The sequence below is a fragment of the Gallus gallus genome, chromosome 17, assembly GCF_016699485.2.
Source record: "Gallus gallus isolate bGalGal1 chromosome 17, bGalGal1.mat.broiler.GRCg7b, whole genome shotgun sequence".
Lineage (NCBI taxonomy): Eukaryota > Metazoa > Chordata > Aves > Galliformes > Phasianidae > Gallus > Gallus gallus.
The window spans coordinates 8,836,492-8,859,134 of record NC_052548.1 but is presented as its reverse complement, the minus strand read 5'-3'; the positions used below and the strand labels follow the sequence as shown (position 1 = coordinate 8,859,134).

The 22,643-nt window shown below is 52.5% G+C and overlaps 1 protein-coding gene across 15 annotated transcripts in view; it reads left to right on the top strand.

Moving 5' to 3' along the window:
- Window positions 1–22,643, top strand: part of KCNT1 (potassium sodium-activated channel subfamily T member 1) — a 56,958-nt gene that overhangs the window by 15,449 nt on the left and 18,866 nt on the right. For 3 of the 15 annotated variants that reach the window (XM_025156023.3, NM_204562.3, XM_015279314.4), the window contains exons 1-2: window positions 12,769–13,015; window positions 20,209–20,250. The exons of 9 other annotated variants lie outside the window; for them this stretch is intronic. In XM_025156023.3, the coding sequence (XP_025011791.1) occupies window positions 12,867–13,015; window positions 20,209–20,250 (191 nt within the window). In that variant the 5' untranslated portion in view covers window positions 12,769–12,866. Of the gene's footprint in view, window positions 1–12,768; window positions 13,016–20,155; window positions 20,251–21,092; window positions 22,101–22,643 lie in introns of those variants that run through there. 3 more of the 15 variants (XM_040648940.2, XM_015279315.4, XM_015279306.4) reach the window with 3 other exon arrangements.

Here is a 22,643-nt window from a genome sequence, read left to right as displayed (position 1 = left end):
ATTTCTCTCCTTTTATTCGTATGATGCAGATGGTAATTGAAAAATCCCTGTTTGTACCCAGAATTGAAAAACATTCATTTCTGCGGTGGTGAAGTAATGGTCAAAAAGTGACTGCAGAGTCAGTTCAGGCTGTGCCATCTCTATCTGGACCTGGATTTAGGAGATACGGCTCTGATGCTCCTCTGCACCAGAAAATTCCACTGGATAATGCTGCCCATTTCCTAACAGTTTGATCATGGCCTGGGAAAGAAGGCTGAGGGTGCTTGTTGTCTAATGCTCAATTCCATCAATATGTCTGTGTTAAGACCCAATTTTCCACCAGCTCTTTGTGCAGAGTCTCACAACGGCTGACTCAGTCTTGCTTGTGATAGCTGAGCCTTGCTCCAAATTAAGTAATAAATAACACTGGGGAAGATGGTGACGTCCAGACCAGAAACATATAAGTGACCGTGTGACCACTTGAGTTGAATTGCAGCTTCTCTGCTTTTACCACCTGACAGAGCAAAACCAAAACATTTGTTGATTGTACTCAGCTGTTTTTCTAAGTCAATGCATAGTTGGGAAGTTTGGGTTTGATGCTACCCAAGCAAATATCTGTTCATGGAGGCCAAGCCAGCCTCAACCATAATGCCGCTCCCAGTCTGGCCCAGTGCTCACTGCACTGCGTGGCTCCAACTCCTGAACAACCTCCAGAACTGCTCAGGAATGTGGGAAATGGCAAGGCTGGCAGCAGGGCAAGGTGGGGAGGGGAAAAACCCTGCTTTAGCTGTGTCAAAGTACACACCTTGGCTTTGCTGTCCCATCAATGCTGTGGATGAGACTGAGTCCTGACCCCAAGTGGCATCCAACCCATTGGAGATGCTGCCTGATCTGTTGGGTTCTGGGCCAATTCCAGCAGGCAATAGCATGCGGGTCACTGGTCATCTTGCAGGATGGGACCTTGGGCAGCAAAAAGCCCTTTGGACAGGGCACGGCGTGCTTAATCTGACACCGTTCGTTGTCTTGTGCTGGAAGTGTGGCCAAGGTGCACAGTTTTCCTCCTGTTTGTAGGTTTTCTTTTAATGAGGCATAGAATTCTTAATTGCAATTTGCTTTTTCAGTTGTTCTGAAAGGCTGTAGTGATGATTACTAACAGGTTGTCTTAATTAATGTGCTGTTGGGCATTTCTTAAAATTGAGGTTTCCTTGTACTCACTGATGTGTTGTAGAGTATTCACCTGAAGGTAGGGATGGCTGGACATGAGCAGGAAAATCAGTAAACTTATGAAAGTAATAGAGTGAGAGAAGAAATACACTTCTCTTCTAATTAGATCTATTATTTTATAAGCAAAATGTCATTACTCTTTTCAGGGATATTGCTTTTGCTGTCAGCAATGGGCCCTTGCTGGCAATAAATGTGAGCACACAGAGCAGGCGGGTGGAAGGCGCGGGAGCATCCCTGGGGTGATGCAGTACGTACAGCAGTGCCACGGTGGGAAGGGAGAGCATCATTGATTTTCAGTTATTTAGCGCAACTTAACGCTGCAGGCTCAGATTTCCATCCCTCCCTGGTGTATTTTCTTGGTTTATTTACTTTCACTTTGGTTTCTGTTCAATTCATTGGGAGGATGGGCTTGAAAAGGAAAGTGTTGTGTTTTAAGTTACCTGGGAGTATCTTGGGTCCGTTTTGCGTGAGGGAAACATCAAGAATATGAGGCCATGTCCACAGATATGGGAAAGAAACGATGGTGTTTGCCACCACAGCAAAGTCCTGTGTCTGCAGAGGTGAAGGGGAGGGCTGCCCTTGGCGTTGCTGGGGTGGTAGGTCAGGCTGAGCCCAGGGCTGTCACAGCTGCCACAACGATGGCATGATAAACAGCTTGGCAGCTGGAGCTGTAATCGCAGAGAATGCTTTACATTTTTTTTCTGCTGTGTTTTCCCACCACTTTAGTCACAGTTGCATCTCTGTTCCCGAGGGAAATAACTCATTGCCATTCTGAAGGTGGTGCTCTCTCCTTTCCCTTGGCACTCTCTGCTTGGTGACAGCATGCACAGTCCTGGAGCTCAGACTCTGCCATCTTGGGGTTGTGATGCTCGACCCGTGGCTCTCCCATAGACCACTGTATGGGCACAGAGAAATGGATCACACGTGGATCATTAAAGAAATTGGCTAGAAAACCACCATGCACAGCATCTCAGAGACTTCATTTTGGGTTAGGCTGTGCAGCACGTGGGTTTAGAGAGAAATAATTTGGATTGAAGCATTTGTTTACTATTTTTAGCTCTGCTTATCAGAAGTAAAGTGAGCACATTGCCTGCTGAGACCCCGCAGCTAGCACAGATTTCCTTGCCATGCTGCATTTGCCTCTGCTCCGTTGGCACCAGCTTGGTTCTGTAGCAAGCTTACTGGTATTAATTTGCAAAGAAAATGCTTCATGTTCATGAGCTGTGCTGGCAGCTCAGTTAACAGGTCATGCAGGCACTGTGCAAATGTTTGCCCTACGTGAAGGGTTGGTCATGCAGGTGCAGGGCAGCACCAGCCCAGGAGCCACCAAGGCTGGAGGTTTATTCTCTGATTCCTCTATGACTCTGTTGGATTATTGCAATAGCAGATCTTTTATTCTGCCTTCTGTTATTCGAGACAATAAATAATTGGTAATGAAGGAGCTGGTGGTGATAGAGCTGAAATAAAGGGAGTAAGTGCTGCTTTGGCAGGTAGACTGTGGACCTGAGTGCCTTACCAGCAGATTAAATTAAAAAAAAAACAAACAAACCAAAAAAACAAAAACCAGCACAATTCCCAGATCTCTCAGACTCAGAAAAATTGCCTCTTTGAGCAGGAAGGCTGTGATATTGGATCAAGGAAGGCTTTGCACCAGCTGCCTTAGCTTTCAGGCATGCTAAAGAGCTCTTTTCTGTTCTAAAGGCTCCCTCAGGACGGTGATGCTGCTCTCTGCCAGGGCACCCACAGCTTCTGGAGGAGCTGCAGGAGCTCCTTGTGCTCACAGCGGGGCCTCCACTGTGTGCTCAGTGCCTCCGCCTCCTCCTGGAGATGGGCTGCCCGGTTTTCTTTGATTGCTTTCTCCAAGGGATGGTCTGGGACTGTGGGTTTTACTGACTCTCAGATGGGACACAAAAGTTGTATTTTATGAATGAAAGATTCAGGATTGTGCCGTCTTGCGGAGCAACTGCTTGGTGTTTTGTTCCAAGCCCAGTATGTGGGGAACGCAAGCTTCTGCAGGCAGGGGTTTTTTTGCCGCATAGATATCTCCTGAAGGTATATACGCTTTCCCATGTGTTTTTCTATGCTGCTCCCGCTGAATTGGCTCCCTCTGCGGACGGAGCGAGCAGCCCCCGGCCCCGCTCTGTTCCCTTCCCGCTGATCTCAGCGGCCACGCGTGGCAGCGCGCTGTGAGTCCGCCGGGTGCGCGCTTTGCTTCGGCCCGAAGGATTTCGGGGCAGCGCACAGAGAGCTGCGCGAGCGCGGAGGGCGCGCACAGATGGTTTCTGCTGCTGCCCTCTCACGGTGCTGTGACAGAGCCCTCTGGAGGACGACGCATACACGGCTCCCGTCGGACCCACCTCCCCCGGCCCGGTAGCGCTGGGATTGATCGCATTGATCCCTCCGGACCCGTCGCCGTCTCCCGGATTCCCCCCACGGTGCTGTGCGCAGCCGGCGGAGCAGCGCTGCATCCGCTGTCGGGGGCTGAGGCTGTTCTGCACGTGGCAGCGTGAGAGCCCGCCGTGCTGCGGGCAGGAGCGGCATCGCCGAGAAACGCACCTTCCTATCAGGGAGCAGAAAATACCAAGCAGGGAATGCTTACGAGGAAGGCAGATGTGCCAAAGACGGGTAACTTTCTGCCGCGAGCTCCGAGGAGAGCGTTGTGTGACAGCACCCGGCACACGTGCAGTGTGCTGTGCTGTGTGCGTGTGCAAAATTCTTATACAGCAGATGCTAAATATATACATCTGTTTCAACGCTGAAGTGCTTTCTGTGCTGTCCGAAACTTTTCCCTTTGGAGAAGCTGTGGATGTGACTGCAATTGGGAGTGGGGAGAGCTGCACAGACCTGAAGGAACTCATCCTCCCAGCATCCATGTGTCGGTGTGAAGTGTGTCATTACAGCTGGGCTGGTTGCTCTATATGGGAGCATTGCTCGAAAAGACAGAAATTTCATAAAATGGCCAGCCATTGCCTATTAGAGAAGAGTTTAATTGAAATGATTGCAATGCACGCTGGTGTGCTGGTGTAGCTTGGTATTTATAATGCACAGTCACACTGTTTGTTCAAGGCAGGAGGAAAGGGCTTTGGGAGGTGCTTGCATTTCTCAGCGAGAACTTACAGCTGGTCTCTGGAAAGGCATTCCTTCAGCAAAGCTATTTAGTCACCGCTCTGAGCTTGGGCTGTGAAGACGAGTGTGCTTCATTGCAGTGTGATGCGGTTCCACCCATGTTGCTGACGGCAGAGGACTCCTCTGGCACTTCAGTTCCCACTTCGGGTGACTTTGGATTGGTCTTCCCAGCCTGGCACAGGGACACACGCTGCCTGACGTGCTCACACGTATGTACATGGCTGTGCTCGCCCACCAGCTGGCATGCAGGGGGAGAAGGGTGAACTCTCCTGTCCCTTCTTGTCTCAAACTCATCACTGCCCATATGTGCGCCTTCAGTTCCAGCTGGGTACATTGGCACCAGGAGGCATTTCCTTGAGGAGAAAGAATGTAGTCTGGGCTGGGCTGGTCCTCATGCTGCCTTCGCTGAGCCACGTGCGGTGCTGCTGTGAGCTGGAGGGCTCTGCTGTGGGAAGCGGTAACCTGTGGAGCACCGGGAGCGTGACGTGGTGAGGGATGGGGCACAGAGAGCCACGGGGTCCAGGAGCCCCCTGCAGAGCTGCAGCCAGCTCTTTGCTCGTCTCCAAAGTGCTTTTACAGCTCAGTATTGTCACTTGGCGTGGGCTCTTTGCACAGGGCCTGCCCAGAGCTGGTGGAGAGGTTTATTACCAGCAGCTGTTGTCATAACACTGAGAAGGGAAACAACCCAATATACCCAATGCTGCAAAGACCCCTCTCCATCGCATTATTGCTGCGTGTAGGGAGCTCTGTGTTACTCGTGCTGGTACTTCTCACTGCCAGCAGCTCACAAGGATCCTGTCTTCTCCTTTGAATACCTTGGTGTTGATCCCTGCTTTTGGCTGTGTGTGCAAATAGAGAGCCCCCATGGTCAGAGCACTTTGTGGCAGAGCGTGGTATGCGCTATTGATTGGCAGCAGGATGTCCTCGGTGCGGTTAAAATAAGAAATGCACTTGGAGATCAGTGGTGTGGTGCAGCCCTTGTTCCCATCCTTCCCACACAGCCCGATGAGGCGGAGAACTCCATGAAGTTCATGGCTCATTTCTGCAGCGCGCTGTGAATCTGTCTGTATGGGGAGTTGCCATTTTCCCTTTCTTATATAATGTATCATAAAATGAATGGTGGCAGAAGAGGGAAATGTCTGGCAAATGGTACATAGAACAATCCAGAGAGCCTGGGGACAGAGGGGGCCCTTATTACCATGAGACGCAGTCGGTGGAGCTGATGGAGTCCCAGGGCCTGAGATTCTCCTTTGATGATCCATCTTTTAAAAAAAAAGAAACAACCCTCAAAAAAAAAAACTTCAAAGAAGATTTCCAGTTGCTAAAATGCTCCACATTTTTAGCGGAAACTTAAGGCCATTTAGTCAGCAAACGTTGTTTTGCAATTTAAAAGCTCATTTCATTAGAATTTTAATGGTTTAATTACAAAGTGGCTGGGAAAAAAAAAAAAGGTCACGCAGGAGCAGCTCAGAGCTTTACAGCTGGTGTTAGAGATGTCCTCTGTGTTGTGTGAGATGTGGCCATGGGGGCAGCTGTGGTGCTGTGGGATGTGCGTGGGGCAATGAATGCACACAGCGCAGAGTTCATTACAGTGGGAGGCCACCAAGTGTGGCTAATGGCACGTGCTGTGCCTGCGCTTCCAGAGCTTGCTGTGCATCCCGGTGGTGCACTGAGGCTTTATCACTGCTCCCATTAAATGCCAGGGCTGGTAGCCACCCTGCTACACGCTCACCTGGGAAGTGGCCCAGTTGGCTTTGCGCTCTCTGCAGAGTTTTCATGCTTTGCTTGCAGATATATATTTAGATTTTACCCTGGGGCTTTTAATTTCCTCGCTGACTTGAGCAGCACTGACAGGTACACCCATACGTGCCCTTTTTCCTCTGGCGGTTTTAACCTGGCTTTGGCTCTGCTAGGAAAATGTGAGAAGAGACCACAAGTCGCTGTTGGGCTCCGGGGCCTCATTGCTCCGCTCCTGAGCGTGTAAAGCACACCGCGCAGAGAGGAGCCTGGAGCCGGCAGCTCTGCGGGGATATTTATTCAGCATCCCTTCGTGTCTGCTCTATTTCTTCAGCCGACAGCCTCTGCTGGTTCTGCAGCTTTCATGCTCGGTGCTGACGAGCCACACTTAGGGAGGTAAAAATGGGTTTGCAAAGGCTGTGATGACAGTTCTGGGATTCGGCGCACGCAGCGCTCACGGCCCCGCATTACATAAATGCGGCTCTGCGGGCACCGCGGCCGCCGGGGGGGAAAAGGGCTGAGGGATGGGGTGGGGGACAAAGGGCAGGGGACATTCCTCACCCTGCCGTGGAGCTGCACAGCACAGCCATGCGGTGCTGGAGGCGCCGTCCCCTGTTCTGCATGTGAACGTTTTGGGATTGGCAGCACTGGAAACGTTAATGCAGGGAAGTGGGGAAGGGAAGGGAAATCAGAGGCTCTTCTGCCACCAGACACACCATCTCCCTCTGTGCTTGCAGCCTGCCTGTGCGCTCTCTGCGTGTTCTCACTTTGCATAATTTTTCCATTTGTCTCCAGCAGCCCGGCTCTTCAAAGGCTCCCTTCTATTTCCAGCTCTCTTGCTGCTGCTATAAATGCTCTCCTCCATGTTTTCTAAATGCTCCTTCTTCTCCGAAGCCGCAGTGCTCCAGTTTATTACAGCACTCTCTCATGCTCAGCAGACGCTGCACTGCCGGGTAGTGGCTACGTGAAGCTGCTCTGGGGGCTCTGCAGTTGCCAAAGGACCAAAGAGGGAACGAACTGCAGCCAGCAGCTCTACCCATGCCGTACAAACCCTCCGGGTGCTTTTGTGTGCCCACTGCCTGGGATGGGAGCAGTGATTGAAGGTTGTGGTGGCTGCAGAAGGATGTGTAACACCTGGTGCTCTGCTCCAGGCTCACAACCATTGGGTTTCTCTGCACCCTGAGCCCAGTGAAGCAGGATCTGGCCCCATAGGTTGGACTGGGGGTGACTCCCCTCTCAAAAGATGTGGCGACGGGGCATTCCCACAGGGAATGTTGTGCCCCAGTGTGGGTTCTTGAACCTGCTTGGCTGCTGCTTTTGGCTGTAGCCACTGAGCTGCGCTGCCATCCCGGCAGCTGCTGTGACGACAGAAATCCCTGCGGTTGGTGAACTTTTCCTGAAATGCTTCTAATGACAGCTTAATAACAACACTTAGCACTTTGTACAGAGCGTCTCAGCCCTGGTGCTTAAATGCTTTGCTGAGAAGGATAAAGACAATTATCCCCCATACTCACAGGGAGGGGAAATAGCTGGATTTTATTTGTGAGAATAATAATAACGAATGGAATTAATCAACTTTTCATATGAATGACGTTGCTTTTAAGAAGACAAAGGTCAGGAAAGCATCTCAGATACAAAGGAGAGCGTGTGGTGGTATAGGTGCATCCAACTACTTCCCAGGGAGCGTCTCGAGGTCCTGCTGTGTTCAGAAATTAAACCTGACAAGCAGTGCATGAAGGGACCAATAACCAGAGAAGGTGAGTGCAAGGCAGTGCACATGCTGATAGTGTGCTGGGTGTTGGTGAGCAGGCATTGCTTTTCCCTGATCCCACTGTTGCTTACCTTTCCTCTTGCTCCCAGCCTTGGCACTCACAGCCTGGTGCTGCACTATGCAGGAAGCAATGGCACTGGCATAAGTGCTGGTTTTTTGGGCTCCAGGAGCCCATGATCTGAGTGATGCCGTGGAAGGGCACCATGGGTTGGGTTTTCTTCCCTCGTTCCTGGCCTGCTGGGCTCTCCTCTGTTCAGAGCACAGCCTCCCAGGGGCTTGGCTTTCTGCTCTGTGCTTTCTTCAAACCCAGGAAAACAGAGTTTGTTTGGGCTGGGACCTCTCGGTGTGATGGCAATGCAAATGCAGACCTATAATTCCTCAGCGCACTGCGAATGCGGGGGAAGAGCCGCTGAAGTGCTCTGTGCTGTTGCTGCCCTGCTGTGCGCAGCCTGGTGCTGCTGGTCTGTTCACAGCGATGCCAAGTCATGGCTTCACCTCAAATAAGCTGAAGTCCTGGGGAACCCCACAGTGCCTCTGCACTCTGCTGCTCCATGTTGAGGAGTCTGCAGCAGAGGGACAGGAGCGTGGGGTGAGGAGCTTGGTGTGCTGAATGCTGCCTGTGTGCTGCAACCAGCTCCTGCCTCCTTCCCAGCCCTGCAGGGAGGTGTAGTAGTTTGCCTCTGAGCCCCGGTGCTCACTGAGCACTCTCACCCAGAAAGCTCTCCATCCATCTGTGCTGGGAGGGCTCCCTCACCTCGAAGATGGCAATGGGATTAAGAGAGGTTCTTAAATTGATCGATACGAGCTCTATTTTCTAAGCCTAATTATTAGTAAGCGTGGACATCCTTGATGTCTGGAGAGGATTCCTGAGCATCTCTTGTGCATTCCAATATCTCTGCAGTTCTGAAGTAATCAATGTATTGATGTTGCATTTCCTCGTATAAGAGCTGAAGCTCTTTGGCTTCGCCCTTACCAGTAAGTGCAACTTCACCTATGGCTGGATAGTTGGAAATCTACAGGGGGATCTGCCTTTGGGCTGGTGTGGTGCTGGGGAGCTGCTGGGGGCTTCCAGGAAGATGCTGGGCTCCCTGCCTGCAGGAGGAGGAGCACAGACATCCTGCGGGGATAGAAGGGATGCATCCTACATAGGGAGAGAAAAGGAAGCATCAACACTTGTCTTTTTCTTTTTGATGAATTTGTTGTTTTAACTGAACCAAACGTCAAAGGAAAAACTATTCTTGCGAGGAAGCAAAAGCTCAGTCTTCTGCAGTTTTAATTCCCCTTTGGAACATTAGAAAAAATTGGTAAACGGAATAAAACAAAATCTCAAAACCTCCTGGAAAAGGCTGATGTTTGCAGCAGACTGATGAAGAGAAGGGCTGGTGGCAGAGCAATGCTCTGTGCAGCCCCAGTTAGTTCACACTAACCCTGGCAACCTTGAGATATTGCAGGGTTTGGAAAGCTGTTTGCAGACTGTGTTGTGGGAATGTGGGGCATCCCTGGGGAATAATGAGCAGGTCCAACCCGAGTTGGCTTCTTGAGAAACTCTTCAGCCAATGGCTCAGCCACATGAAATTGGTGGTGTCTGCCCATTTTCTCAAGTTTTCTCAAGTGCTGATGACATGCTGTTAAATATGTAGGGTCCTTGAAATGCAGTTAATGCTGTGTCTGCTGAGGAGTTTGTGGCAGTGGTAGGATTGTATGGAGCCTCGCTTTCCCTTGGGTTGGGACATGAAGGGACAGCATGGGCAGGCGGCTCCACAGCCCTTGGGGATTGATGGGGCTACGATGAGAGCCAGGCAGAGCTCTCAGCCCCATGGCTGTCTCGGTAGTCTCTGGTGAGATGCTGGTGCAGCCCTGAGCATGGAGGCTTTGGGCAAAACGTGCACTCCTTTTGTTACCTCATTTGGCTGCCCAGAGCACCTCCACACAGAGCTGATGCTGCTCACTACTTTCAAGGCTTTGAGAGGTGTTCAATCAGTGTTTCTTACAGAAAGTTCTGTGTGCAGCCACTTCTGGGTCCGATCCCAGCATTGTAGGTTGATTTGCTGGAAGAATTTGAAAAAAACCCTTCTTGCTTCATCAACTGCTTAGAGCGGGGTATAGCATGCTTTATTATTAATAAGTTGGATCAGCAAGTAAAAGGAGTTTTGGCAGTTGGGTCTGAAAGCTAACTAGATGAAAGGAAAATATTCCACGGTGCAGGTGCTGTGGATCCAGTTAAGACCAACGAAAAATCTGCTTTGTTCTAAATCATATTTTCAGAAAGATTGTTATGACAGCAATGGCTGCTGAGCAATCCCGAGCCATTTCTCGCCCCCAGCACAGCAATGGTCTCTCTGCATAATGCAGGCATTGAAATGAGAAATCAGCAGTTTGTAATGGGTTCTCAAACTAAAATTAAGCATTGATTTCCTGGCTCGCAGCCAGATGTTTGACACTCATTTAGCAGGCAAAGACTTCTGGGCCAGAGCAATTCTTATTTGGACCCTGAAGTCACGGAGGTTGTGTTCTGTTGGCCTTCATTCTCTGCATTCCCAAGGAGGATGCACTGCATGCACGAGGGTTTGCTGCTCTCATTTGCCTTCTTGCACTGTGAGTGAAGCACGGGCTGTCAGCACAGCGCTTCAGGTTACGCTTTGCAGCCATTGCTCTTTCTAGGAACACGCGACTTCCCAGCAAGAGCGAGCCTTCTGGACACGCTCATTATGTGCGGAGTGATGCATTTTGGCTGTTGCACTGGCTGAGTTCTGGGTAAGCATACGACAGCCATAAACTGACATCACCAGCACTGGGGATCTGCAATTAGTCTTAAATGGATTTTGCTGAGTAACAGCCCTTTACTCTGAGCTACAGCAGGGGCTGCTTTGCCCACCCAGTGCAATCAGCCCCTTGCCCTCTTACAGTCAGCAATGTGCTCTGTCAACAATCAGCCTCTCAGAGCTTTATTTTGCTTTTTCTCCTCGTGACAGCCTGGCTTCTGGCTTCAGCACCAGGTGACCTCTTTTCTCCCTTGGAAGGGAAATGCCTGGTGAAAGCAGTGGCCCCACACACAATTTCTTGTGACCTGCCTTGCTTCGGTCCCCTCTCCTCTGTCTTTGTGCCTTGATTTGTGCTCAAGTGCTCTCGTAAGAGATGTCTTCGTGTAGAGCCTCCCGCAGGTGGGAACTGAGTTTCCTGAAGGGTTTTTTGTGCAATTTTTTGTCATGTGCTGTACACCAAAAGTACAACGGGAGACTTCACATTTTATATTAAAACTCCCCAAACCTTTCCCTAATACCTCTTTTGCTCAGTGCTGCTGCTTGATGGCATTACTGCTGAGATCATGATTTATGCGTAAGCCACTTTGTGCATCAAACATCTCCCCTGAAGTTAATATTCTTCTGGAATTAGGAATACAATATGAGTTAGAATTTCTGAATCATTTCCCACGGGAAAGAGCTGACTGCCCCAGCCCTGGTGATTCTTGTCCATCAGGGCTCTGCAGGCATGGCGCCGGTCCATGGGGCTGGTGGCAGCACTTACAGCTGGGCATGGGAACAATGCACCGGGGTGTACAGATCCCGAGCAATAACTGGAGACGAGGCTGAAGCAAACCATGGAGCAGACAGGAATGGCTCTGTTAGGAAACAAACGTATTGATCTGATGAATCATTTTGAGGCAAAAGGAGAAATTAAACGTGCTCAAAAAGCTGGCACACTGGTAAATGGGCTGCGGGTTTTTATCCATCTACCATTTCAAAATGCTGCAGTAAAGTATGTCTTACGGCGAAATCCCATTAAGAAATTACACTCTGAGTAGGGAAACATGGATTTTGTTAACAGGAAACAGGGACTTGGTTTCTTCTCCTGGATCAGCAGCGGGGTGGTTTGAGGGTGTTCTATGGGGTGGTTTTGGGGTACTCCATCAGGAAGTGTTGGGGTGCTGTGGGGTGGTTTTGAGACGCTGTTGGCGTGGTTGAGGGCAGTATGGGGGTTGGTTTTGGGGTGTTGGTGCAGTGGTTTGGGGGTACTCCATGGGGCAATGCCGGCTGCCTCTGTCCGTGGTTCTGAGCCGCCGTCCCAGCGACACTCGGGTCTCTGCCCTCCCTGGCACTGCCGCATCCCGCAGCAATGCTCCTTGTTGGGCGCAGCCATCGGGCACGAGCAGAACAGCCACGGGCTGGCAGCATCCCCAGAAAGATGGTGGGGTGCATGGCCCCATCTTTCGGAGCCACTTGTGCACTGGGGGACTCGTGGAATTATCTCCTGCTTCGGGCTTCCTTGGCCATAATGAATTCCCTGCTCTGTTTGACACCCTGACAAATCGATGCCAAGAGCATTGATGGATCAGCAGCTTTTGTGCTCACCTGAACTGACCAAGCTGGGTGGTGTGAGGATGGGCTGTTTTGGCACAGCCAGGTGGGCAGGGATAGAGCACTGGGTGGAGATGGCAGCTCAGAGTGAGGCAGTGATGAGTTCCCCTCTGCTCAGTTTGCAGCGTGTGCATTCAGGAGGGGGCCTTGTTCTGCTGCTTTGTGTCCATGAGCCAAGCGTGCTGAGTCTGTTCCCTGGCATTCAGTCCTCACGCTGCTCTTTACACAGAGCGATAAGATGAAATAGCTTCCTCCCCCTCATGTCTCTACAGAAAAACAGGGATGGGGAAAAAATAATCCCTTATCCCCTGCCCTGCCTGTGGTGATAAGCATAATGCGAGCATTTGTTTTTTAAAGGAGGCAGCCAAGACAATTACATTATTTACTGAACAAAGCCGTTTTGGAGATTTCTGCACGGCGAAGGCTTTCTTAGTCATTTTGCACCAAATCCGTTGCAGCAGCAAGGCCAGAGAGTTTGCCTTGACTCCCCTCACTACCAAAATAAATGTGCAGGGCAGGATTGTTCCACTGAGCAGCTGTGAGTGGGGAGAAAGGAGAAGAAAGGAGATGGTACGTGCCGACAGCTCTAAACTGGATGCAGTGAGGATTGCTATGTACGGGAGAGTTCAGGGGGGAAAGAGGAGGAAGTCACAGAGGCAGCCCAGGCTCACAGGATGGCGAGAGCCAAGCTGAAGAATTCCCCTTCAGAGAGCAACTCGCATGTGAAAACTGTCCCACCAGCAACGACAGAAGATGTCCGTGGGGTGAGCCCCTTGCTGCCAGCACGGAGGATGGGCTCCTTGGGGAGCGATGTCGGACAGAGGTACTGCGGGGCTGCAGTGGTGCGTGGGCTTGGGAAGCAGGGGGGCATGCTTTGTCTTTTAAATAAGAGGGAAAGGATTCGTGCCACCAGGGGCTGGAGGGGTGGTGGGTGAAATCCTTCTGATAGCTGTGTGTGTGGAAGAGCCACGCCAGCTCTGAAGTTCCATTATGAAACAGATAGCTGGAGCAGAAGAAAACCACTTCCTTTGAATTTTTTATAAGTATTCCTCATTGGTTTATTTATTTTTATTTTTATTTTTATTTTTTTGTTTGCCGAAAGCATGTCTGAATGGCAGCTCTGAGACAGTAAGGCTGCTACATGATGCTGCTAACTTGTGCTGCACCTTCTCTGTGCAGTACGAGACCAAAGCTTATTTGCACCGCTAGCACCACAGTAAGCACTGTATATAAGCACCATGTTTGCAGTGATGCTTGATGGTCCCCTTTCTGAGGAATGATTTATTTACAACAGAAAAAAAAAAAAAAGGCAGCCCTAGGAAATGCTGCATCCTCTCTGCAAGCACACGGCTGGTATGCACAGGAGAAAAATGTGCTGTTTTCCAGGAGGGTGGAAATGGTTTCACACTGCACCATGCTTCAGAAGAAGCTAGACCTCCTCAGTGACAAGAGGAGGCATGTGTCAGGAGTTCAGTTCTGGTTCTGTTTATTTTCTTTCTGTCATCTCTTCAGCATTTCAGCCCATCCATGCTCTCTTCTCTCTCAGCAAAATCTGCCTCACTTGTGACTGTGTGCTGTGTATCTCCTAGGATGCGATTTGGTGCTGCTTCTAGCTCTGGTTTCCAGCGCAAATTAGCACAGTAGGAAAGCTTCTGCTCATGGTGAATTTTACTTGGCTGGCTCCAGGCTGGCAGGAATTCACCACCTCAGCGTTGGGACCTTCATGCAGCTGCCGGGTGGGCCGGGGGAGTGCAGGCAGCAGGTGTGGCTGAGCGGTGCGGTGCCCATTGGGGAGGCGAGGAGGTGTGTGGAGGGCACATGCTTTGGTCTCCGGGTCTGGGAGGCAGAGTCCTGATGTGCCTGCAGAGCTCAGGTCTTCGTGTGATGGGCGATGGCACCATGGTTGGTCTTCCGGCAGGCGGACTCTTGGATCTTGTGAATCGTTGCCTTCTGATTTCATGAGCTGGGGCTTACGGGTGTGGAAGGCTGCATATGTATGGGAAGCTGCAAATGGGCATTGGGCAGGTACATTGGAACTGCATCCCTGAGCCTTGGGAGGTGTCATCACGCTTTGCCGAGCAATCTGCATCTCCTCTACTCCCAGGGCAGATTGGTTTGCTCTGGTCTTATGCCTTGTTTTCAGAAGGATTGACCCATTCTGGGGACTGAGCCCTGCTGTTAGCAGAGCCCCGGGGAGAGATCACTTCCTTCCCTCCAGCTCCCAGGCACTGCTGGTTTCCCCTCAGCACGCCCAGAGGTGCTGGAGCTGAGGAGAGGCTCATACCTGTGGCCGGGGGGCTCCTCCAAACCCATCCCAACCTGATGGGGTGGAGCATGCAAGAGGGGCTTGGTGGGCTCAGCCCAGGAGCAGGAGCTCTGTCCCCAGGGCTGGCTCCTGTGTCTCTTGGCAGGGATTGTGGCACAAGGAGCGGTGCTGGAAGGCAGGGATGGATCCGGGGCCGAGGGGGGCAATGTCCAAAAGCCACAGAGCTGCAGTTGTTAGTGGACCTGGGCCAGAAGGCTGAGAGAGCGAAGCACAGCGGGTGCCTCCGGGCTGCAGATAATACACGATTGAACCCAGTTCCCCGGGTTTCATTGGAATTTCATGGGTTTTGCTGCAGCCTTGCTGTAAGGAACTGGTGGCTTGGACGCTGCTGGCGGGAGGTGAAGTTCCTGGCAATGCTCTGCACTGCTCCCAGATTCCCATGAGCTGCCTGCAGAGCCTGAATCCTGCGACTGCTGTGCTCCCCTCGGTGATGGAGTTGGTGATAACAACGGTTGATGTGCTTGTACTTCATTGCCTATGCAAGAGACAAAGGAGGGAAGATTGCTTTGAAATTATGGATAGTGTGTCAGAGATGCTCTGTCTCCTTCCGAGCCAGACAAGCAGCATTACCACGTTAGCAGCGATGGTTGTTACTGGGACTTTGGGGTGAGATGCGAGGCGATGGTGGAAGCAGATGCTGTGTTACAGGATGTTCCCAGTGATGCAAATCAGTTCTCCAGGCGGCTGAAGCCAGTGAAGTTTATTCTCGCCTACTTTATTTGCCTTTTACTCTGTCTCTTAGTCACTGCAGCCTCTCAGGGCTTTTAGTGGCTCTTGGTTTCAGCAGGAGAACAGCTCTGCTGTGGTTTGGAAGTGACCGAGCAGCCCTGCAGCTCTGCACAGTAGGAAGCTGCGTGATGCTCACGGCTGCCCTGCACCCCACTCCAAAGGGAGCATGATATGGGGAGCTCGCTCCCATAAGAGGGAGGGATGGTGCTGGGGGAAGACTTTGGGAGGAGAAGGTGTTGAGGTGGAACAAATCACAGAAAAGTCGATTTCTGAGCTGAGCTCTCCGCGGAGCACTGCAGTGGTGCAGGCTGAGGGCTGTGTTTGGGAGGAAGCTGCTGGCAGTGTGGACATGTAAATATCTGTGCTCGGATCTCACCTTGGGGGCTGTTGATCTCTCTGCAGCACCGGACGTGCAGACGTTCTGTTGCGTTCTTATTTAAAAAAACATTTTTACAGGATAACTGTGTCCTGTTTACGCAGTAGGGGAACTTCTGGCCGCTCTGCATCCGGAGGCAAACTGATATTCTTAGGGGACAGCAAACATCCCCGTAATGGATCTGGGTTTGAAGACCTGCCCAAAAACCTTGGGGAGGGGGGGTTTGCTGCAAGGCTGGCAGCACTGCCTGTCCTCCCCAGAGCCTGGGATCGCTCCCTACAGACTGGAGGGGCACAGCCAGCCCTGAGCTGCGGGAAGGAACCACGTGCCATGGAGCTGTGATCTGACCCAGGGTGAGCTGCTCTACCACTGCTTTGGGAATTGCAGGAGCAGGAATTGGGGCTGCAGATCCAGGAGTGCTGCCACGTGAAACCTTGTGGTGCTGAGATGGTTTGATGGAGAACATTGGAGTTGTGGGCTGGTTTAGGTTGGAAGGGATGGCTGGAGGAACCTCTTTCTCAGATAGAATGAACTTTAAAGTTGAGTGAGATTGGATCAGGTTGACTGAGGCTGGTCCTGCTAAGCTTTGGGAATCTCCCAGGATGGAGCTTTCCCGGCCTCTCCACGTGCCTATTGTAGTGCTTCGTTGCTCAGGGTGAATATTTCTTCTTCATATCCAGTCAGGCTTCCCCTTGCTGCATCTCATGACTGCTCCCTCTGTCCTTTCACTCTGGGGAGGAGTGGGCTCCCTCTTGCCTTGCACTCAGTGGCTGAAGGCAACAATCACTTTGTTCCCTCACTTCCCCATCCTCAGGCTCCACGGTCCCACTCCCAGCCCCTCCTTGTCTGGTGGCTGGAGGTGGTTCTGGCACCAATACATGGGGCTTTGCTCCATCCACGGCACAGTGCGGGCTGGAAGCTGAGTGGCAATGGGTGAGAAACAGCAGCACACTGGTGGGCCCAGTGCTTGTTGAATGAAGAGCACTTCAGAGAGCATCAAAACCACCCAAACGTGTTTGAAAATTTAATTTCTGACTAATCAATGGCTGCTCCCCCAGGGGGCCACCAGGCATTAGCAAGCTCATCCTGTTGGATGTGTGCTTACAGCCTGATGCTCTGATGCACGGTCTGCTCTGAGCCCTGGTGCTGCTGGAGCTGTTGTTGGGGTTGTTGTGTTTGGGTTTCTCAGTGCTGGTCTCCACAGCAAGTCCCAGGTGCACATTCTACCTGCAGCTGAACACTGAATTCACTGGGATAGAGGTCAATGAGCCAAGAGCAATGTTTTGCACATTTCCTTCATGCAGCGCAGAGCTGTGCTGCTGCCAGCTGTAATGAAGATGGCCTGAAAAGGTGCCCAGCTCACTCCCCAGAGCTTTGCTTACGAGTTAGGGAGGGATTGGACCTATTAAGGTGCAGCAGGGACTTTTGGCTGTGCTGGGAGCGGGACTCCCCATGTCACTGTGTCCTCCAGTTCCCTCCTGCAGGGTTAGGTTGGGTTTTGGTCTCATGCTGTGCTCCCCATCTTGCAGAACCCCCCACGCTCAGCAGGGAGCTGCCCCCTCCCACTCCATGCCCTACATTGGTGCTGAGCTGCAGGTGCCAAGCATCAGGAGCCCACGCTCCAAACGTGTGCTTGTGTGTTAGCCCTGCTTATTTTTAGTCCTTCATTCCCATCAGAGCCCAATGGTTTGCGGGGCTTCAGCATCACTCCCGTGGAAGCGGCTGATCTGTGAGCTCAGCATTCCTGCAAGGTAAGGGCAGGCAGCACATATGGCTCAATGGGCTGCATTTGAGGCACTGCAGTTTCCAAGCCCCAGCCCCTCCTTTGGGTCCCCATCCCAGGGCTCTGAGTGCACTGTGAGCCGTGAGGCTGCCCCATCCCACCCTGCACACATCGTTGGCCAGACGCTGCCCGTGCTGCTCGCTTCTCCCTTCCTCTTTGTTGCTCTTTCTCCCCCTCTTTACTTTCCTTTTTCGTCTCCTCCCATCTGTCCTTCTCACATCAGGCTATTTTTGTAGATGAGTTTCTCACTGTCAATATGGTAAGAACCGTGGTGTAACTCTTGTCTTTGTAGATGTGTGCTGCTTTGGGGACCCTTCCCCAGTAGCCACCCCTCATGGTTGGCTCTGCCCTTCTGGTGTACCCTGTGCTCTCCCTATGAGCACAGACACACTGAGATTGGGGGTTCCTTCAGCCCCAGGTGCCCCAGCCCGGCAGGCAGTGGTTGAACACCCTGAAGTGTGGCGCTGGTGGGAAAGCACTTTGAGCTCTGGTGGCTCCAGGGCCCCCCACTCGAGGCAGGGATCCTTTGCTTCAACTGACTGAGAAGTGCACAGCCAGAAGTGAATCTTAATCCTCTTCATTGATCAAAATACTTCCCAGAAAATGACAGAACAGCAGAGAGTGGCAGCGGGGTGCCCTGGCTGGGGCACAGTTGGAGTGTGCAGCCCAAGCTGGGTGCTGCAGAGGGGGCTGTGCAGTGCAGTGTGGGTGGGCAGGTATGTACTCTTGTACATAAGCAAGCCTCATTAGTTGTCTTCTGTTCTAATAATAAACCTGCCATTGTGTCTTCCCCTTAGAAGAAAGCCCTACCCTTTGTCAGGGGCTGCAGCTTGCAGATGTCAGAGCTGTCTGAAGCTGTGAAGTTTCTTTTCTTTGCTGCGCCTCTCCTTGCTCTGTGCCTTTGCTGCTCTGCAATGCAGGATGCCACCAGCCTGGCTGCTCCCTTTGTCACATCCTGGGGTGGCCGCAGCCCCTCGCAGCCCTCACCCACAGGGGCACATCCCTTCCTCCTGCCCGGCTCTGTGCCTGTGGAAGCGATGCTGTGGCTGTAAGTCCGTCTGCCCGTCCTTTCCCCTGTTCTGTAGTGAGCAGAACCCACCAACTCTTAAAAACTTGTTGATGTCTGGAAAACAATCCTTTCCCAGTTGGGAATTGGAGTGGATTTTAGTTTTCTTCACAAACTGCAGTGCTTCATCCGTGGCACCAGGCAGGCAGAGCTGGGAGCGCTGGGGCTGCCCATCGGCCAGGGCCCTCATTGCGGGGCCTTTTTGGGGCTGCAGCTCCACACCCCACTCTGAGACCACAGCTGCAGAGTGAGAGGAGTGTGAGGGACCGTGAAGTGCAGTGCCCCACAGCAGCTGGTGTGCAGGGCTGTGTCTGCAGGAGCTCTGCTCACTCTGCCCTCTTACCATCGGCCACCAGCTGCTGTGCATTAGGAGAAAACCAAATCACTTGCTGTTTCTTGCCCATAATGTGTCTGTGAGGCATGGATGGATGCTGTGGAAAGCCAAGTGTGAGCAGGAGCCTCGGGCAGTTCTTGCTGCTGTGGTTAATCTCATTTTCTGCAGGGATCGGGGCTGGCTGGCACAGAGCTTATTGGCTGGGACTGCCCACCCCAAAGTGTCCTGTGCAGGTTTTGCAGATTAAGAATCAGAAAGTTTGCAAGCTGTCATTCAGTTTGTGACCCAGCACCTCTCTCGGCTTTGCTCAACTGCCTTTTAGGGGATTTTGGAGACATGTGGGTGCATTGGGCATCACCACGTGCCAAACTGCTGGACGGGGCACTGGGGAACATGGTCTGGTGCCTGATGTGGTGGTTGGCAACCCTGCCTGCAGCAGGGGGTTGGAACTGGATGATCATTTCGGTCCTCTCCAACCCAACCATCTATAATGCTAAGAAAGATCCCCACTGCTGGCGTGGCAACACAGCACACATCCCACCTGCACCAAGCCCCTGCAGCTCTGGGCCCATTGCTGCCTGCTGACATTGCTCTGTGTGCCATGGGGACACTGGGCGTCCCCACAGGCGTTTCAGCGCAGGGTGTGTGTCAGATGGGTAATGACAGAGGAGCAGCAAACAGAATGGTGTCACAGGGAGGCTGCTCTGATCTCTGGGTAGATGGGGGATGAGATGGCTTTCTTTTGGACATGTGTTTCAATTGAAATGAGAATTTATTGCTGTTATATGGTTTGAAATATACCAGAGTGCTTTACTGCACATTTCAGACTCCTCTGTGCTTGTGCTGGTGCTGGGACCAGGGAGCACCAGGAGATGCCAGCATGAAGCCAGGCAGTGCTGGGGTGGCCTGGGGCTGCCCCAGGGCCCTCTCTCTGCATCCCACTGCCCTCATTTGTTTGCCATCCCCCATAACATTGACGCCCCACATACCCTCATCCTTCCTTCTGTTTATTTCATTTGCATTTTTATGGTCGTCAGTTGTGAGTGCAGAATGAGCTCTCCAAAGGTGCACGTGGTTCCTAGAAGCACCCCAAGCAGCACCTCGCAGAATGTAATTTCTTTGCAGAAAGTGTGAAATTGAATTCGAGATGGAGCAGTTTGTGAGACTCATCAAAGAAAACCCCCAAAAAAGCATAGAGAAAATCCCCAACAGCATAAAGAAACGTGTTTGTGTGGAGCTGAGCCCTTAGGAGAGGCACCACAAAGCATCTCTGGGTGCCCAAGGAGGGGACGTCACCGTGGCAGCGCATTCCTGGGGCTCAGTGCCAGCCCTGCTGGTCCCCCCCACAGCTGCCCGCGCTGTGCTGCACCGCCCTCACCTCCTGTGATGCTCTCACCCATAGGCCCCACGCCGAGGATTTCAGCATGGATTCCTCCTTCTCGCAGTAAGTGCCGTGCATGCGTGCATGTGGTGCTGGGAGCGCGAGCGGCCCTGGGTGCCAAGAGCAGTGCTAGGGTGGCACCAGGGCACAGCGCTGCTCTTGGCACCGGGGCTGGCGGGCCGTGCCTGCAAAGCAGAGTGGTTCCCAGCATGGGGAGCCATGCTCAGCCCCATGGGAAGGAGCCAGGTCCTTGCAGCAAATTGGTGATTGCCCATCAGCGCTGAGCTCCATGCGCAGGCTCTAATTAAACAATCCAGATTCATCAGCAGAAGCAATTATCGGAGCCGATTCCTGAGTGTCAATCCCCAATGTTGCAAAACAAAGAAGGCAAACCGAACGCAGCATGTTGTTCTATTGCTTCTCAGCAGTCTAGTTTTTCACCTTTTTTCGTTATTGAGAGCAGTGGTGTGGCTGTGGGGTGGTGCAGAATGGTTGCAGCCAGAGGATGGGCACCCCGTGTGCTGAATGGGGTTGGAGAGGAACTGCAGCATCCCTCAGGTGCTGATGAGCGGATGAACTCCTGCAATATGGGGTTTATGGTTATATTGCAGTGTCCTCCCCAGTAGAACCCCACAGATTTCTTCCCTGTTTTGCAGATTTCTGCAGCCCTTCCTGCAGTGGGGCACAGGCTGAGCGTTCCTGCCTGGTGTCCCCAGCACAGCGCCTCCTGCCCTGCCCTTGTCCTGCACACAGCTGTGTTCATACAGCTGATTTGGGGGCAGGGTTGAGCAGTGGGAGGACCTGCAGCCTCGCTCCGTGCAGCCTTGCTCTTGGGCTGCTGGGATTCTGCTTTCCTCCAAACCCTGAATGATTTGTAGTGTTCCCACCAGGGTGATACTGTCTGAGTCCAGCTGTGTTCAATTTGCTGCAGAGTGGTTGGCAATATCACCCTTTCCCTTGGGCAAAAATCACACTCCTGTAATGAAGGAGGTACTGTTTGTTTGTTTTTTTTCTTCTTTCTTCAATTTATTCACATAGTGAATGGAGAAATGTTGAGGTAACCCCTTCAGGAGATGGTTCTGGAGCCCCACGTCACCATGGGCTCTATCGCCCTGTGCCTTTGCCATCCCCACGCGCTGTGCCATGGTGCAGGAGCAGTGTGTGCGCCATGGTGCTGGGTGAGCGCTGGGCACATTTTGGAGGCCGTGGAGCTTCGCTGCCAGGGCTGAGCCATACAGGCGTTGTTGTGACACGGAGCCTTCCTCCTCCTCTCAGCCATTCTTCAGTCACTGTTGATGGGACACGGGGGCAGCACTCACTCTGGCAGGCGCTCAGTTCTATGGATGTGCCACGATGTGTGCACAGACCCACACCCAACCCCCCACCCCCCTTCCTGTCCCAGTGTCATGCAGTGGTGTCCGTCCGTCCCCAGTCCCGTCTGGCAGCACCATGGCCATCCCCAGAACCCATCCTGGGGCAGTGCTGGCAGTGGGCTGCAGAGATGTCTCCGTTCATTCCAAAGCTCTCTGACTGTCTCACTTGCATCCCGCTTCCCACTGCGGGAGATGTAATGAGACATTTCCCAGGATGAGAATGCTGTTTCCTGGCCAACTGCAGTGGGAGCGCGGGGATTGGAGGTGCAGGGACCTGCCAATGGTTTTTCCTCTCTTTCCAAAGCTACGTTTATTTGAAGGTACATTTCTCATGGCAAAATATTTCAGTTGGTTTGAAATAGAGCAAAAGCATCTCGGGCACGTGAGCCCCTCTGGGAGCAGCGGGCAGCAGCCAGCCTTGGAGCAGGTGGTGCTGGGGCTGTGCCTGGGCATTGCTTTGGGGCCATCTCAGCTTCCCGACAGCTGCCAGCCCAGGGCCGGAGCTGTGCCTGCCTGCGCCATGGGGACGAGGAGCTCGGGGTACGTCCCGGCCTGCTGGGGGTCGGGGGGGGGCATGGGCTGCTGGGGTGGGAGAATGGGTCGGGGCAGCTGCCGTGCTCCTCTGTGTCTGTGCTGGGGCTGCAGGGTGGGGCTGAGCTCGGGTAGGTCTCTGCACTTTTTGGAACAAATTATTACGCCTTTTTGGGGAGGGAGAGCTCATCATCTTAGAACAAATTGCCTCTAATCTTAGGTTAATAAAGCGCAATAAATAGCCGAGCAAAGCAAATGGAATTGCTCAGGCATTATGGAGTGCGTAATAGCAGGAATTGCATTTCCAAGAAAAGGTTTGGAACTAAACCCGTACCTCGATGTGTATCAGGGCTGCCACTGCCCCCCTGGGCACGGCCCCGGTGCTGAAGGCACAAACTGCCCAAGGGAGCCCTGCCTGGGGCTGGGGGCAGTGGGGCTCCGGGGCAGCAGGAATGCAGCCAGGGCTCACCGTGGGTGTGCTGAGTTGCAGTTTCGGTTAAATGCTTGACAAGTGTGTGCTGGAGATGGGCTGAACGCCTCTCTCAGCTGGGA